This window comes from Falco cherrug, chromosome 6 (genome assembly GCF_023634085.1).
Source record: "Falco cherrug isolate bFalChe1 chromosome 6, bFalChe1.pri, whole genome shotgun sequence".
Classification (NCBI taxonomy): domain Eukaryota; kingdom Metazoa; phylum Chordata; class Aves; order Falconiformes; family Falconidae; genus Falco; species Falco cherrug.
In genome coordinates, this window is record NC_073702.1 from 41821670 (window position 1) to 41839438 (window position 17769).

The window sequence follows — 17769 nt, forward strand, 5'->3', positions numbered from 1 at the left end:
TGCACTATTGGACTTAGTGACTTAATGTGAAAGACACGACCTGATACATGCTGCTACTTGACATACAGGCCATGTAAATAAGTCCTTGAAAATTTCTTTTTCTGTGTTGGAAATATGGGATTTTGACCTCTATTAAGAACAGTGGTATGCTAGGTTCTTCCTGTGTTACATAGGATGTTGGAGTGCCATAGTAATCTACAGGACTGTTTTTCAAAGGTGGTTCCTGTGAACAGTATGAGAAAATTGAAAATACTATTGAATACTTTGTCCCGGATGGGTTGGGAATGATAATGCTGTCTCTGACCTTCATACAAAGGTAAGAGTCAGGCTGCTGTAGTCTGTCTTTTATTTCTAGCTTGTGTCATTGATTTATTGCCGTAGAAAAGTCCTGTAATCATGGTTGCATTTTTAAACATGGAAGACCAAAAAAGTGATAGGAGGGTTGTCTGCTTTCATATATGAGCAGGTGGGTACTTTTGTAAGATGTCTTTCTTGAGATATGAAAAATAAATATTACTGGAGGAAACCTGTGGGACCAACCTGTGGGTCTGGAAGGGTACTTTTACTGAATTCTTGTGTTAGCGTTGGAAGTACGTTCCTGCTGCTCTCTTTGGTGCCTCGTTAGGTCTTCAACAAGGAGTCAAGTGCTGGCCTTTGGAGGTGGTCCTGATGGGCTGAAGAACTGGAGGAAATGCCTGCTTGATTGTTATCTGCATTGACTGGTCCTGTTGCACGAGGAACTGCTGGTTTGTTGAAACAAAAGAGTATTGCTAAATTCCTTGGGGAAGAAGGATAAGAGGAGCCTTCAAATGTGAGACAAATATCTCTGACACGTGGCTGTTGAATAATTAATTTCCCCAAAGGTTTGAAAAGAGCATTTCAAAATACTGACTACTGCAGATCTGTATGTGTGTTAAAGCCATTGTACTTGCGAGGCTGGCTTTGTTCTACATGCTGTGTAACTTGCAAAGAAGAAGCTGTTTTGTAGACAGATTGTATAGGGATGAAAGACAGAAAAAAACTGTGAAATGAAATTTTTGAAGTGTGCAGCTATTTTTTTCTGAAGGGAGGGTTGCTTTTAACTTTCAACATGGGGATAGTTTAAAAGGAACAGTGGCTAAAGACATGTACAAAACTTGTTTCCATATTCTTCCACCCCCCTAGCTCAGGACTGCACTGGAGAAGGCAGCAGCAATTGAAACCTCTTGTTTCAAGAATACGTATGCTGACTTCAGCTAAGAAAAATTGTGGTTTACGTTTTGTGTGTGTTACGTTAGAAAAAGAGAAGCTATTTGGTCAAACTTGAATGATCACTGTGCATTTTGAGAAGGGAGGCAAAATGAAAATGGGAGCTGGGGGGAAGGTGAGAAGTGAGGTGGTGTTCCAGTACGCATGCAGTAACTGGAAGGGTCCTGTGTAAGGCTTGTGCCAAGATCAGAGCTGCTGGCTCAAATACTAGAGGCATGCCTTAATGTCGTACAGGTTTTAACCACAAGTTCTCAGTTCCTGTCATAGACCCTACAAGAATCTGAAATACTCTAACTTTCAGGATATGTTGAAGGCTTGCGCATTTAGGATCTTGCATTAAATCCGATTCTGACCTTGGTTCCCAAAGCAATTACAGCTTGGCTGTGTTACAGGAATGCAAGCTTGGCCATATTAAACTGTCATTTTATCTTGTTTGGTATGTTATATCTGAGAAAACATTGATGACACTCCATCAAAAGGGTGAAACACTTTTTATCAATGAAGTGTTTGTTGTCTTCATTCTGTAAGAAATTGAAATGGATTGTGTTCATGGAGCTGAGGCACAGCAAGAACCAGAACTATCATTGTGTAATGTCAGCCTTCAGAATTACAGCCATAATGTTTCAATAAAGCAACATATTTTTCACTTATTACACTAATCAGTTCATGCATGTGTACATGCAGGTTTTAATTCTATGACTAAGCAAGCATTGAGGTTCTATTGCCAGGAAGATCAAACCACAGGTAAAACTTTAGCTTTGTAATGGGTGTGATGAGTTTAATTCATATTTTATGTAAGTCAGCATGGTGTAAGTGACTGCATTGGAGTTGAGGATAATTGGTTTTATGCCAGTCGAGGATCTGGCTAATTTAAGTAAATGTCGGTGCATATTTGAGGCAGGAATCTGTATACCATCAGTCTTTGGTTTGGTCTGGTTTTTAACAATATATTGTATCATACTCTCTCCTAATCTGTGATTTTTATCTTGAAGTTATGTTGCGAAATTACTAAGTGTTGGAAGGAGTTGGTTGTTGTTTTAAAGGTTTGCTTGTACTTTAATATTCCAAATAAATATTCCAAATGACACACTTCTGAAGTGTTCGTTTTAGCATATTATTCTTTGCCAGTCAGAGGCTCCCTCTGCATAGAGCATGCCTTGGAGCAGTTATCAGTGAGCTCAGCTTTCAGCAGCCTGTGTGTGCACTGTGCCATATAGAAGAACACTGCCTTGCATGCTTGCCTGGGGACTGTTTCCATGCGCTGCGTGCCCTGCCTGTGCTTTCTACATCTAAAAGGTGAGCAAAGGCAGTGGGCTCTGTGGCCAGCCTAGGGCTCTTGTGCCCTCCACCTGGGGATGTTAGATGAAATCCTGCTTCCTGTCGATATGCATCGTTGAGTTGTGTGGGCTTTGCTTTACAAATGGACAGCTCCAGTTAGAAAATGGAAGGTTCTTTTAAAACAGTTTTGAATCATGTTTTAGATTTTTTCCCTTTGCTCTTTAGCTATTTTTTCTTAGCTAAGAGCAGAGAGAGAGACTTCCTTTTCAGGTTTGGGGTGGTCCCCTTGATCTGGACCCTCTGGAGAAGAAGCTCTACTCCCTCCTGTGCGTCTTCCTCTGCAAGAGGATGTACCTTTTGCACAGAGTTCGTAAATCCAAAAGTGTTCCTTGCTGAATGTTTTTTAAGATCTGCTTTTTTGGCCCACTGCTGTACTGTATCAAGGGCAGATATGATGTGCTGTTGGACCTGGATTTGGGGGACTCTGGGTTGAGTTTTTCCCTATGGAAGCTTCATCCTGCAGATCCAGGCTGTTGAAGGAGCCTTTGCATCCCATCTGGCTGGAGCGTTGTCCTCTGCTCCCATGCTGTTTTTTTTGCAAGCTTCTCAGTCACACCCTCAGCAGCCAGAAAAAAATCGAAAGGGGTGATGCTCACAGCAACCTGGGTCATCGAGTGATTGCTGTCCTTCAGCTGAACTTGCTGACATTGCTTCTTCCACTGCTGTCAGGGTGCATGACAATTCCAGTTGGAGAAAGATCTGAACTGGTAAAAATTACACAGGTTTCAAGTAACAGGCCCATAATGAGAGGGCTGGAGTATCTAGGTTCTTCCTGTCCCTTTTTCTTGGTTCTGTTGTGGTGTAAGCTGTTGCAAAGACAATGAAGCAGCAGTGTTGGTAACACAGGGAGGTTATTGTCTAAACCTTCAAATAAGGTTGGCAAGTTCAAATGCTAAATAGTATTTATTTGCACTGGCTTTCCAGCTTTTTAGGCTGAGACTTTCAGAGACGATCCGAATGGCCTGCATAGAACCTCTGAGACCTCAGGCACAGTGTCAGCTGGCAACCTAACAGCTCTGCAGCCTGCCCTTGGTGGGTCTGATATAGCACCAGTCCTGGTTGCTGTGCTTGTCTTAATTTCAAGTGGCTGAAGTCCTGTGAGAAGGCCAGGTGACCATCACGAAGGAGGGGTGATCTTAAAAAGCTGTAAGTCTTCCTAATGCAAAGAGGAAATGTCAGCATGCATGAGTTAAAGCAGAGTATTTCAGTACTTCAGTCAGTTGTAAATCAGTAGTGTGTATGGCCTAGAGGGAAGAGGATAACTTTGTCTCCATCACCTTGCAAGCTGATAAAACACTGCATCCAAGTCAGTGAGTCACATGGTTTCTGTGGATCTTTTAATTTTGAGAAAATTGGGTCAACAAAGGTGGTAAAGATAATTCCGAAAGGAATTTTCTAGCTAAGTTCAAGGAAATCACTGACTCTTGCAATTCTTCTGCCTTCTGTGTTCTGTGATTTCTGTACAGTTTTGATCAGTTTGTCATGGGAGAAAATTCTGGTGCCTGATATACTTTGTGTAATATTGTATCCTATTCTTAAATCTTGAAGTTTTTCCTGTTTTTTTTCTTTTTTTTTTTTTCTGTGATTCTGTTGTGCTAGAAATCCTTTTTTTTTTCCTTTTTTTTCTGTGATTCTGTTGTGCTAGAAATCCTTGTGATAAAGTTGAAAGAAATGTCAATAGTGCATATGCATCTGATCTTGTGATACCTCTTTACTTCTTAGACATCCATGCCTTGTTTGTATGATAAGTCTTTATTTTGCTGCTGCTGTGACAGGTCAGGTTGTGCCTTTTAAAAGAAGCAATAGCTGTTCCTCCTCTACCTACTTGAAATGGTATGTCTGGCTGTTACTTTTCATAATTTGCAGAGCTTTGAACAGGAAACTGTCTCGGGTTATCAGAGAAGCACAGCCTGCCTTTTGTAACTGACAGAGGCTGGGTTTTTTGGAGATTGGGTGAAAGAGCATAAACTCAGAGCCTGCTGATTATGCAAGGTTCCCACATACCATATAAGCTATACCTGTGTGTCCTAGGAAAATTATTCAAGGCAAGTAATTCTAAAGATACAACACTGTTGCAGCAGACCTGCAAAAGCAAGAAGCTCGTTCCCTCTGTGCACAGTATTTCTGCAGCATTACATTGAGCCGCTGGGCTATAAAGCAGGAAGCTAGTAGTGCCTTATTTTATGGACACCCTTTTAGGCTGAGCAGTGAGAGATTAGGCGAGGTAGTGGTATCTTTGCACCTTGCTTGCTGGAGCACACGAGCTGCAGGCTGGCTGAGCAGGTAGTGATGTTCTGCCTGTGGATTTGTTTTCTAACTTTCCTGCTGCACTTGAGCTTTGAGGAAATACCAATGCAAGTACCATCAAACTAAATGAATTGAGAGGCGCTGGTGTCCTTAGCTGTGGTATAATATTGTTGTATACTTTGAGTGTATGTCTGTCTTAACAGAGTGTACTATTTCCCAGTTGTATTACACTGTTTGGTAAGAAAAAGTGGGGATTTTTATATATTTATATATTTGAATAACTTCAGCTTGAGGGGTTACACACTATACCCCGTACAAAAATCACAGCTTTATGTGTACTTGATAGGTGTATTTGATCTGTAGTACTTTATTTTTAATTCATGAAAGCCATTTGTTTGATCTGTAGTTTCTGACCTTATTGTCCCTTTAAGGAACACTTTGTGAAAGTCACTGTTCGGGATTAAGAAGCTAAAATAAGCACTGGGACATGGTCATGTCTCTCAAGACCTCACGTGATGAGATGCTGTAAGACTACAGACAGAGACAGGGAATTCATGGAGTGCAAGTGAAAAATGAGTAATGGTTTTGTTCTGAACAATGTTCTCAAAGTGATAGAGGTTCCGTGGCCATTCACCATTAACTCGGATGACTTAATACAGGTACTTGGTCAGCTTTTTGTTTCCAGTCCTGAAATGCAGATAGAATATCTTGTGCCTAAGAAGTCTAAGTAGATATTATCTGCCTTGACTTGTCTAAAAATAAATTTTGTAGCATATTATTTCTGATAATATGTGGGTATTTCTTATGAGTGTGCTAGTTACCTGAAATCAAAAGCCAAACACAAACATTATTGGAAAAGTACAGAACCTTAGGTACCATTACCCCTAGTTTTCTTGTTCTGCTGTTCTGCAGAGATTGTACTTACTTCTTTTTATGTGTTTACACCTCTCTGAAATGTAACTCTTAGTAACAAGGCTTTATTTAAAAGCACAGCAGATTTTCTAAGGATTTAAATTACCTTTTGCTCGGTTTCCTAATTAAATTAACTTTTCTTCCAATTTGTGCTAGAGAATGCTTTCTTTCGCAACTGGTAGTCTCTTTTATCATCAGTCATTTTTCTCTGAGATAAATTCACATCCTCACTCATTAAACGTGTTGATGGCATGAATTTAGAGCAACAAAAATAATGGGTTTTTCTCTCTTGATGTGCCATTTTGTTCTGAAATAGTTTCTTTCCCAAGTCCAAATTTTAGTTTCAAATCAAACAAAAGAGGATAAACTTGCTATATGTAGAAATTAAACTGTTCTAAGAATACATGCTAGAAGGAAAGAAATTATGTGAAAATAGTGGGGATTTTTCCTAAATATCTGGATTAAACATGAAAGATTCACTTAAGAGTCAAAAAACTTTCCTAATCTTTAGATGATCTAATTAGTACATAAAAGAAATACATATGGCAAAAAAAGTCACATGAGTGTGTAAGCTGTGTTTCTGAGTGAAACTATGGGTCCCTAAGTATGGGCAATGTTGATCACCTTATTAATTAAGGAAATGTAGTGATTCATTGTATCAAAAGTTGACTGTGATAGAATAAATACAAGTTAGGGCTATGATATCTATTAACTTAGTTCAGTTGCTTTTGTGTGTACTTGAATTTTCAGATCCTGCCTCCCCTCCCCACCCCGGCCCCAGAAGGTGATTTTCAGCTGAGTAGTCTTTTGGGAAAGGTTCCTGGCTGGTGCAACCCTGCTTAAACAGAAGCCTTTGCAAGCCATTGCTCCAAGATAGTGACTTCCTTCTTGCCCAGTGAATACTCATTGTAGCCTGTGGTAGTGTAGCTCTGCTGTGTGTTTTTCAAGCAGCAATGGAAGCGAGGAGACATTGGTCCGTAAGACAGTCCGTTTGGAAAATCACACTCTTCTCCCCCTCAATGACAGGAAATGGTACTAGAAAGGAGCTCCTGCATCATAGAAGTAGATTCGTACTGTTTCTAGCAGCAGTATAATATACTCTTTTTAAGATAAATCTTGTTCAGTTTATAAAGCTGTTGAATATTTTTAATCTGCCAAAGTAATTAGAAGAAGCCTCAGAATATGTTTTCAGTCGCTTTTGACATGGTTGTTCTTGTGCTAGTGGTATTTAGCTTAAATTTTTCTTTTTCTGCGCTGTTAACCTCCTGCATCCTTAAGCCATATTTGTGGGAAGCAACACAATCCTCTTTCAGCATTTTTTGATAGCTTGAGTGAGCCAAGCTCTTCTATTTCCCAGACATCCTGATAGCCCTGGTCTGCATCCTGCTTTGTTTCAGCTTTTCCTTCCTGAGAATGGATGCCTGGTACTGATGTGCTGGCCCACAGTTTCTCTCAGTGATGCAATGTGTTATTCCCTTTCTCTCCAAGAACAAACATCCTAATGCTATCTTTTTCCTTCTTAAAGCTTCATAATACAAACAGAGCAGAAACTTTCAGTGGCATTCTCTCCCCTGTCGTTTCCAAATTATGAGGCTCTATTTTATGAGTTCTGCAAGGCATCATGCAGTGATTAGTCGTATCAAAATTAATTCCATTTCTGTTACCTTACCTCTCAAGGTCATCTGATTCTTAAAGTGTGTTCTGATTTTGTATTAGCTATAAAATTTATTAATTTGCATTGAATGTTTTAGGTGTCAGGAACACTTGGAGGAGATGTTTCTTTATTCAGATTGACCAAAAGGCAACAAAAACAGATAAATGCACTTTTTAGTTTACTTCTCCTTTACAGATGTTTACTAATCTTCATTTTTCCTTTTGTTTAATAGCAATTTCTTTTATTGTACCATATGAATGGTTTAGTGTAGCCTGGTGCATTAGATTTGAAATCTCTTTTTTGTCTATAAAATCAGAGTTATTAGATAATGACATACAGACCTTCCTCTGAAAAATTACAGAGGGATTGTTTTCCTGAATTCCAACTCTTGCAGACATATCTTCTTGTTTGTTTGTTACGGTTTTGTTCCCATGTAGTACTGAGGCCTGATTACTATGGCTGTAGTTACTCTGATCATTTATCAACTCATCAGTTTTACTGGTATGTTTCTACTCTTTGCTGTTTTTAAAAACATAGTTCCATTTCACCTCTGATTCAGTATTTTGGGAGGTAATCTGGGTCTACCTGACTTTAAATTAATTAGATTGAGTTTTGCATTATCTTTTTTATTTCCATACAGCTTCCCTTCCTTGTTGCTTTCTCTTTGGTGATACTGCTGATGTAAAAATGTTTTGTTGTTGGGACGCTCTTGCTTATCTAAAATTTCTCTCATCCTGGTTAAGAATGACTGAATCATTAGTCATTCTTAACAGTTAGCAGCCTTAGTCATTAGTCTGCTCACCATTCAGAAACCAGAATTTAATCATAAAGGCCGAGTTCTTTACAGTGGTACTGGGTCTAGCTGGTACAGATATTTTTTTTTTAATTTGTCTTTTTTTGTGATAGCCTGTATGGTGCTGTGTTTTGCATTTGTAACTAAAACAGTGTTGGTAACACGCCAGTTTTTTGGCTGTTGCTGAACAGTGCTTGCACAGCTTCAAGGCTTTCTCTTTTCCCTTGGGAGGGGATGCAACCAGGAAAGCTGACCCAAACTGACCGAGGACATATTCCATGCCATGTAACGTTATGCTCGGAAAGAAAAAATGAGGGGAGGGCTGTTTATTGGAAGGCAGCCATTACCTTGAGACAGGTTGGGCGTCTTTCTGCTTGTGGTAGGTGATTGCTTTTGTGTCACTTCTTTTGGGTTTCTCCTCCTTCTTGTTCTTTCCGTTGCTTATTAAACTGTCTTTATATCAACCCATGAGTTTTCTTGCTTCTGCTCTTCATAGTCTCTTCCTGGCCCCCTGGGGATGGGGGAGGTAAGTGGCTCACAGAAGCACAGCTTTGCTTAGCTGCTGACCAGGGTTAACCCATAACATACGTTTTTCTCAAATAATATGGGGAAAAAAAAAGTTCCTTCTGTAATCAGATGAAGTATGGGGGTCATCCAACAGAATTCTGGGTCTGTCCCAGTGGAACAAATTTATCCATCCATTCCCCTACTCTCCCATTCACTGAAATCCAAACCAACCTGGCTTACTCATGCTGTCTTTTCACAGAAAGAAATGCCAGGGCCTCAGTTACTGATGAACAAGAAGTAATACTCTACTTTGTTTAAAACTTAGATTGCAGTCCTGACTGGCACTTCCACTCTGTCTCTCCTAGCCTTTTTTGTACTAGAAGGTGGATTCTTTTTCGGCCCGTACCATGCAAAAGTTTACAGATGTATCAGATGTTTCTTTCTGATCACTGAAATCCTGGTCAAAACTGGTAAAATTCTTTAACTGACTGTGCCCATCTGGTGACTCCTGTGTTTTAACAGTAGTTGTAATTTTTTCATCTTGTTACCTAGTGAGTTTTTTGCTTGTGTTTGCATCGGCAGTTACTTGCATTTCTTTCCTCTGTTTGTACATGCTGTAAGTCCTGTAAATAGCTGATGCTTCTTCTTAAAGTTTAAGGTATGCCAGATTCTCAACTTTTATTTAGAGCAAGTTGCTCCTAGCCCTTCTGGTATCAGAAAAGGGCCTGAAAAGAAACTGTAAAGATTCAAATACCTGGTGGCAAGTTCTTGTCCATATATTTGGCATTTTATAAAGGTTTGGGAGCAGATTCCTAACCACTGCATAATTATTTGAGTTGATTTTTTGAGTCTATCAATTTAAGATGGCACTTGCTTATGTTTAATATAGGTTACCCTGCTCTCACTGAAGCTTCTGTTTTTGGGATTTAGACAGTAATATGCCACCCCTAACCATGAAAATGGGAACTGGAGTAATCTTATCTACTGTTCAGCCAAGCTGTCGTTGCTGCAGCAGCTTCATCTGTGGGACACAGTAGTCCCTGCACACTTCTGGGCAAGGTGTGCTGCAGGGTCATACTTGATGAAGGCATACCAGGAGAGGGATGCGTGATGGATCAGGTGGTATTTTCCTTTGTACTAGGGTGGGTCTGTGTGCCAGAGTATGAAAGTTGTTTGGTTGTCTTTTTAGAAAGCGGTTGCTGCGCAAGCCCAAGCTGTCAAATACTGTATTACTGATCACTGCAGAACACGTGACACCTCCTTTTAAGTATTCTCACCTACTTTTTTCATGTTTCCTCTCCCAGCACTCATCTCATATGACTGTCAGTGCCTGTAGAGATGAATGTACTAGACTTCCTGGTTTGTGTACATCAAATACTGAACAATTTAATAAAAAGCATAATCTCATATTCACGGAAACCTGACCTCAGCTACTGCTCGCTAAGATAAAATGCTTCCTTCTACTAAGGACAGAGCAAAACTCTTCCTGATACTCCTTATGTACATTTCTTATTCAGGAAAGCTGCTTCATAGTACAGAACCACTGAGCATGCTTCTCCAGAATGCCTTCTGCATCCTAACAGGCCACCTCAGAAGAATGTATTATTGAAGTGCATCCTAGAAACCTATGTTAAACTTGAAGAAGGCGATGTGTAGTGTATAAATCCTTCGTTTTGAAATTAAAACTTACTTTAGAAATAGTTGTGTGCATGTCGCAGTCAAGATAGCAGATGATGCTGGTTGCTTAAGAAAGACAGTTTGTGCAAGCTAGAAGAGTAGGTTAGTGCTGTTAAATCAGTACTGACAGTTGGAGCCCAGCCTGCTTTTCCTGGGGGCAGTGGGGATTATCTGTGTGAAGCAGGATGTGTTAGACATCATGAAGTACTTCGATGGATGATGCCCGTCCACATGGATAACAGGAGGGTGGTAGTGTATCTGCTTTTTACTGTTTGGGATGATGTTCAATTGGCTGAAGACAGTTGGGATAGAGTTAAGAAAAGTGGATAATATAAATGATTTGCAGGCAAAAGTATTGTTTTTTATTAGACCAGTTGGCATACCTGGAAAACTGGAAAGGATTAATATGCAGAAGGCTGCCTTCAAGCTTAAAAGAGAAATTACAATGTTCAGGTTAAAATCAGACTGTGAACAGTTGATGGAAGGTTAATTTATTCATCCATTAGCCTGTGAGAGGAAGAAGGGTTGGTACCTACGGATTTGGGGAGAGTAGGGATACAGGACAAAGGAAGACAGGGAATTATGTATGGAACACTGATGTTAGCTGAAGGTACATGGAGGTGATGGAAACCATAACTTCATAATCATCCTTTACAGCTATCTTCTGACTGGTTTTAGTATATTATAGACTAGGCTTTTTTTGAGAGGAAGCAGAAGTTGGTCATGAATCCACCAACATGGAAAGCATGCATGCAGGCTCAGGACAGATGTATGTTGTTTCTTCTTTTCAGTTAACCTTCTCCTGCAGAGAATATCACTAACTTACTCCCCAAAAACTTTTTTGGGGTAGCTGGCTAGCTGGAGTTGGTAGGTTTTGGACTTTTTGAGGCTGTCATTTCTTTCCTGTTGATAACTAATTCCATGAAGAACTGAACGTTGAGGTCTTTATTATAAACCTAATGGTCATAATATACCATTCTTAACAGTTAAAAGGTTTACTCAGCTAGGTAATGACAGTATTTCTTAAATTAAAAGATATGCAAGCTTAAAAATAATAAAACCTACAAGTAGGCTGAAGATACATTACGTTTTTAGTCTGTACATATATATAAAGTTGCTTAAAAGAAAGTATTGAAACAAGGCTCATGTTCCTTTTACGCAGTGACTTGCAGTGGATGGACTGTAGTAATTTTTAGTTTGCTAAGCAGTTCCTCTGTGGTGGTGCTCCTGTACACAGGCAAAAGCCGGTGGTGGTGAGATGGAACTGCCTGGTTTCTTGCTCATACAAAGCAATTGTTGGTGTCATAGGAACTTGCCAAGTGGCATGTTTTCTTTCACAGTTTGTTGGTACTGACTCCTTTGATCAGCATATGCTATACTGTCCTCAGTCATTTGTGGCAAAACCAGCACATTGTCTTTGTTGGAATAGAAGATTGGTGAAGAAAAGTACATTAAAAGAATTTCTTGCAAGCAAATGCTGAAATAAATGGGTCTTGGAGCCAGAATGTATGAGAGGGCTGGGCTGTGTTTATCTCTTTCCTTGCAAGTGCACCCAGTAACTTACTGTGATGGGTGGGGGATTAAGAGTTGTCATTACTGCCTTCCTCTCTGCTGGTAATTTCTGTCCCTAAAAGCGCAGCCATGTAATTCACTGAAGTGTTACTCAAGGGAGTTGCTTACAGGATCTCCTGTGGGGACTGGGGCAGAAATCTCCGAAAGTGGACCTGCAGCCAATGGGGAAAGGTTTTGTTGGTTTTTCTTTTTATATTTCTGTGCGTGATTTTTTCCTCACATCAGCTTCCCACCTTTTGCTTCAAAACAGCTTTAAAGGAGCAGAAAAGAAGTCCAAAGATAATAGCGATTATTTTGCCACCTCGGGTAAATGGAGGGCAGTTAGGTAGTAGATAGTGGTGCTGAGGCAAGAGGGGGCGGGATTTTGGTTTTCCTTTCTGTTTAAACCAGTCGATTTATGCATTTTCCTACAGGAGGCTGAAGACCAGGACTTCTGTCTTGGAGTGGACCAGATTATTACACCTCATTGGTGCTCACATGCATACCTGCATGTGTTGTTTGTGCAGAATAAAGAATGGAAGGGAATTTGCTTTAAGTTGAAGAGTTGATGCCTCCTCTGGCTGGGCACTGTGAGGGACCTCCCCTTCATCTTGGGGAAAGGAGGAAGGCATTATTTGTTTTTTCCCCAAGAACTAGCTTTTTGTTCCCCTCACAGGAAGTATGTATATGCTTTTTTATAATAATGTTATTTTAAATGTGTTACAGTGTTCCAGCTCTGAGCTCCAATTGTTTCATGTACCTAATCAGTGCAAGCTTACAGCAGAACTCCTGCCTTCAAGTTTTCCTCATAATTACTTGTAGCTCCTGCAGAGAAGGGAGACCAGAAATAAATGACTGGTCTGGTTAGATGGCATAGTGAAGCACTGGAATAGTCTGTGTAAGGAGGCTGTCGAGTCATCAGTACTTGGAAGTGTGTTGAAAACCTCCTAGGCAGCTTTGCAGTTAATATAGTAGCTATCATTTAGGAGTTTAATCCTCTTTGTGGTACACAGAGGGCATTTGAGTAGTCCAGAGAAGATAATAGACTTGCTTTTCTTAGTTACCTGTAGACTTAATTCATTCTATGGAAAGTATTTAAGAGGTGCACCTAGTAGGTGCAGTCTGAAAATCTGGAAAGATAGTAAGATATTATTGTAAGTAATTTTTCCACCGACAGGCATGGACTGGACTACACTATCTGTCTGTCTTTAGCCTTATTTTTACATATTTTTTTAAATGCTTTCCCCATCCTCTGTATTCTATGCATTGTGATCATTCATCATGCAACCATTTACCTTGTCTGGTCTTTGAAAGGGTGGTCATAGCTTGCCCACCTGTCTTGCTTTTTATTTGTACTGGAGAGTTTACTATGCTTTTACTGTATATTCCCATGAAAATTTTGAGTTCTCTTCCTTGATGTTGTCTTGATACATAGGTTAAAGAAAACGAAGAATGTCATATAGGGAAACAGTTCTGTTGCTCTTTAAAACAGGTTATGAACTCACTTGAGATCTTCAAATTATTGTACTTATTAATACATAACTGTGCTTTCAGTTTCAATTTTAAATAGTCATTTTATGGTTAATCTTGTAAGCAAATGTTTTCATGGCTTATGAAGAATCGTTAGCTCAAGAAATTACTAACAACTTCTGTAGAACAGTGTCAACTGTTTTAATGACTCATTCCTGCAAAACTTTGAGGTGGAAAATAACAAATCTCAGTAAATTATGTGTGTGTTTTCCTTCTTCCCTTAAATGTTTTTTCATGTAACTAGTTATAGTTCAGGTCAGCCTTGGAGATGTTTTCTTTTTAGTTATTTTATATTAGTATAAGTACAGACATTGAGGCAGTTCAGATTGGTGCAGTGAAGGGCTGGGAAACAGTTTACTTTCATAGTAGGTAGGGTCTGTTCTGTGTAGCAGGGTGAGGGGGGGTTCTTTTATTCCAGAAAGGTAGAAAACCTCAAAATTCTTAAGCAGACAGTGTGTCCATATTAGGCATTTGAAGGCAGGTTTTCTCCCCTAGCACCAGCATCTCTTGAAGCTAGTTGTAATGTACTGCAAGGATGCTGCCTTCAAAGCAGGAATAAGAGATCTCAAGTTCTTTTGGTTGTTTGTTTTTTATCTTCCTTTGCATTATTCATATGGAAGTCCATGCCTGTCTGTGGAAAAAATACTTACAATAATAACTTACTAGCTTTCCAGATTTTCAGACTGCACCTACCAGGTGCACATTTTAAACGACTGGAGGAGTTGCTTTGTAAGGTGGGAACCCCTGTGATGTGGGTGAATGTGTATTTACCAGCTCAGCTGTGATGTTCAAACTCTAAAACCTCGTGAAAGGAGGTGGGGAGAAGCCTTAGAAATCTTGGACCAGCCCTGGCTGGGAAGAAGAGAATTTCCCCCCTATACAGATTGATTTTTAGTTATACAGTCTGACTGATCTACAAAGAGGAGGAAACTTGCACTGATCATCTACACTGTGAAGGAAGGAAGGAGAGAGTGTGTACGAGTGACCTTGTGCTGCTGAGCCACCATGCAAGTTGCTGGGATAATACATTTCTGTGGCCGGTTGTGGAAGTAAGCTGGTGACGTGATGCAAGAGTAGCGCAAACTAGCACTACTAATCACTGCTTGAGAGCTGCAAAGAGAAAGGAGGCTGGGAAGAAGGGGGAAGAAAGAGTAGGGAAGATGAGGGGAAGAAACATGTTAAGAACTTAAAGGCTGGCAGATGGTATTTACTGTATTTAATACAGAGGCATTCAGTGCCTGCTTTGTCTTTTTGTGACAACTGCCTGAGCACATCAGTGACAAACAGGCGTGCGAGATGAGGAATAGAGACCTGTTTCTGCAGTATTTATTCAAATAAAAATCCTGCTTGTGTGAAGCCAGAAGAATCAAACCACCCATAGAAATATTTTTGTCTGTGCTTTTTTGGAATGTATTTGAGACTGAGGATGTGTAACTGAAGAGCTCTATGCATATGACACACCCGTATAGTGAATTTGTGATATATTAATAGTTCTTTTCAGATTCGTTAGGAAAAGACAGAATTTTAAAAACCCCACACTTGGAAGTGCAATGTCTTTGAAGTTGTCTTTTTCTCAGGTAAAGTTTGGTGGGTGTTTTTTTTTTCTCTTCAAGAGGGCCTCATAGTCATCATCTCTACTTGTTACAGGCAATAGGTTTAATGGCAGTAGAGGTTAAAAAAGAGAAAATCCCATCTGGCAGTCATTTCTTCTTTTAGTTGGATTACTAGTTAAATGAAAGACAAACTAATCCTGCAACTAGCTTCCTTTCTTTTCTGTGATTGTGTGGGATTTTTTTTGGGGTGTTGTGCCCACCCACCTACTCTCCACCCCCCCACCCCCACCCCCAGTTATTCAATTTTGTGGTATTGGGGAGTGGGGGGCATTTATTTTCAGTACAAATCCAATAGAAAGCAACACTTTTGGAAAGATTTAAAGTTGTGAGTGTGCGCCTCAAGGCAGCTGTTAACGGGGAAAGTCTGGAAGCGCAGTTGTGTATATGCTTCTGTGTCCCCATAGCGTTCTTGCTTTAGCTTTTATTGAGAAATCAGCTTCCAACAAGTGAAATCATTGTTCAGTTAACGTAGGCGGTTGAGGTCTCACTCCACATCTCTGGCTATTGCTTTAATGCATACTAGCATGCATGGAATAATATGTGCTCCTGCCACGGTAGTAGTTACCTGCCTCGATGAGAAGGATGCAGGGGAACTGACAAATCAGTCATTTATCTGTACCATAAATATAGTTTTAGCATATTTAGGTAATTAAGAATAGAGATTGTTTATTAGCCTGGCTGTAACATTAATTCATGTCACTAATGCCAGTTCTCCAGTGTACAGCACAGTGTCATCTGAAAGTTTCAGGCAATTAATTTCACTAATGATGACTGAAAATGTAGATGACTTGTTCCTAGCTGTTTTCTGTTTTCGGTCACTAGTTGAGGCCAGTGGGGGGCCAAAACTGAAAGGATTTCCGAAGCATTTCAAAAACTGGCCTAGTCTTGATCTTCTCTGAGGTGAATGAGGATTTTGTGGTGCTTTCAGGCTTGCCTGAAGCCAGGAGAGTATCTGAGATGTCTTGTCCTTGCAGCAGAGACATTCATATGGCACAGGTATGCTCTGAGAAGGAGATACGTTTCACTTAGTAAAGAATAAGCCCTCACATTAGCCATTTGCTTTGGTGCAGAAGTTTTGTGATAGCTTTGACAGGAAGTAAATGCACCCTTAATTCCTCTTCTTTACCATCATGACAGACAGCTTTCATTTAGCCCCATGGTCCCCCCAGTTCAGGACATGGGGCTGCTTGCGGAGAGCCACTGCTTTAGGTTTTCTTTTTCCATCTCCATGGAGACAGAACTCCCCAAGCTTGTTGGCTTTACTCACTTACTTCAACTTTCCATGCCCCAGACCAGAGAGACTTTGCTAAATGAAGGTTTGATTCACAAGTCTTGTGGTCAGGCTTGTAGGTACAAGCAAAACGAATACAAAGCCTGCTTCTTGTCTGTGCTTGATAACGGAATAAGCAAATAGGAAGGTGAAAGCTATATATAGTCACTAGGAGACTGCTGAGAAACCACTCTCCAGCTCCTAAGTACAGCTGTGTTTTAGGCAGCCCTCACTGTCCTACCAATCCCTGTATTATTTCTTAAATTAGGTTTTGGGAACAAATCTGTGTGCCAATCCAGAGTGGTTTTGAGATATTTAACAGTGATTTCCCTGTTTCTTCATCCCTCCCTCCCCCCCCACCCCCCCATTTGCTTCATCAGTTCATCAACCAAGGGATGTGCAGATAGTTATACTACTAATAACTGTTCTTGGCTCTACACACTTTGCTAGCCACCCCACCGGCCTTGTCTTTGGTCTGGGGATAGATGTTCTTCATCCAGTCTAAGCTGTTGGCTTTGATCTGGATGATTGATACACCCCTGTCAAATGTAGGATGCATCAGTTCTAGCAGGGCATATGGCTGTTAACAAGTTAAGAGGATGATGCATAAGATGTACATGTAACAGACGTGGTTCAAGATGTCTTGTCCAAACTGTTTTCTGGTCTATAATTGTACAGTTTTTAGAGGAGCGTGAGGTCCTATATGTGGCAGGAATAGGTATGTTTGTTTCTCCTGCAAACATGTTCTGTTCTGCATGTAATTTTGTTGTACTGTTGTAAACCATAAATGCTAATTCTGCGTGTACTTTGATAAAGTAATTTGCAGTTTTCAAATAAATTAAACTCCTTTTTCTCAATATCTCTGTAGAAAATTTCTGCTCCCTCTTTCAATTCAATCTTACTTCCCTTTCTTCTTTGTCTGTGCCTTGCTGTACCAAGATGTGTGACTCTGTGGTTCATGTTCAGCTTTTCAGCTTCATTACAGCCCTTTCTTTGCCATGTGCTGTTGAGGTGACTAATGCTTTTCAACATATTACTAATTTGTGGCTTTGCATATACTATGTACATTCATATGTTTCTTGTTCTTTATTCCAGAGATGGTGATGCTGTTGGAATGGTGGTCAGGCACCGATTGCACCCTCTACACTGACCCAGAGAGTTACCACAAATATGGGAAGGAGAATGCCATCGTAATCCTTAATCACAACTTTGAAATCGACTTTCTCTGTGGTTGGAACTTCTGTGAAAGATTTGGGGTCTTGGGGGTGAGTTTTGTTTAGCATTTAAAATAAACTTCCTCTTCTTGGATGCAGGGAAAAAAAACCAAAACACAAATCCTTTGTGGTTTTGAAAGTTGATAGATCTCTGCTCAGATTTCACTCAGCCACCATCCAGAATTAGAGAAGTGAACCTAAAACAATGCAGTGCA

General features: G+C 40.1%; 1 protein-coding gene across 4 annotated transcripts in view; it reads left to right on the top strand.

Moving 5' to 3' along the window:
* AGPAT4 (1-acylglycerol-3-phosphate O-acyltransferase 4) overlaps nt 1-17769 on the top strand; it is a 79984-nt gene that overhangs the window by 26040 nt on the left and 36175 nt on the right. For all 4 annotated transcript variants that reach the window (XM_055714128.1, XM_055714131.1, XM_055714130.1 and 1 more), the window contains one exon: nt 17436-17605. In XM_055714128.1, coding sequence (XP_055570103.1) covers nt 17436-17605 — 170 coding nt within the window. The remainder of the gene's footprint in view (nt 1-17435; nt 17606-17769) is intronic.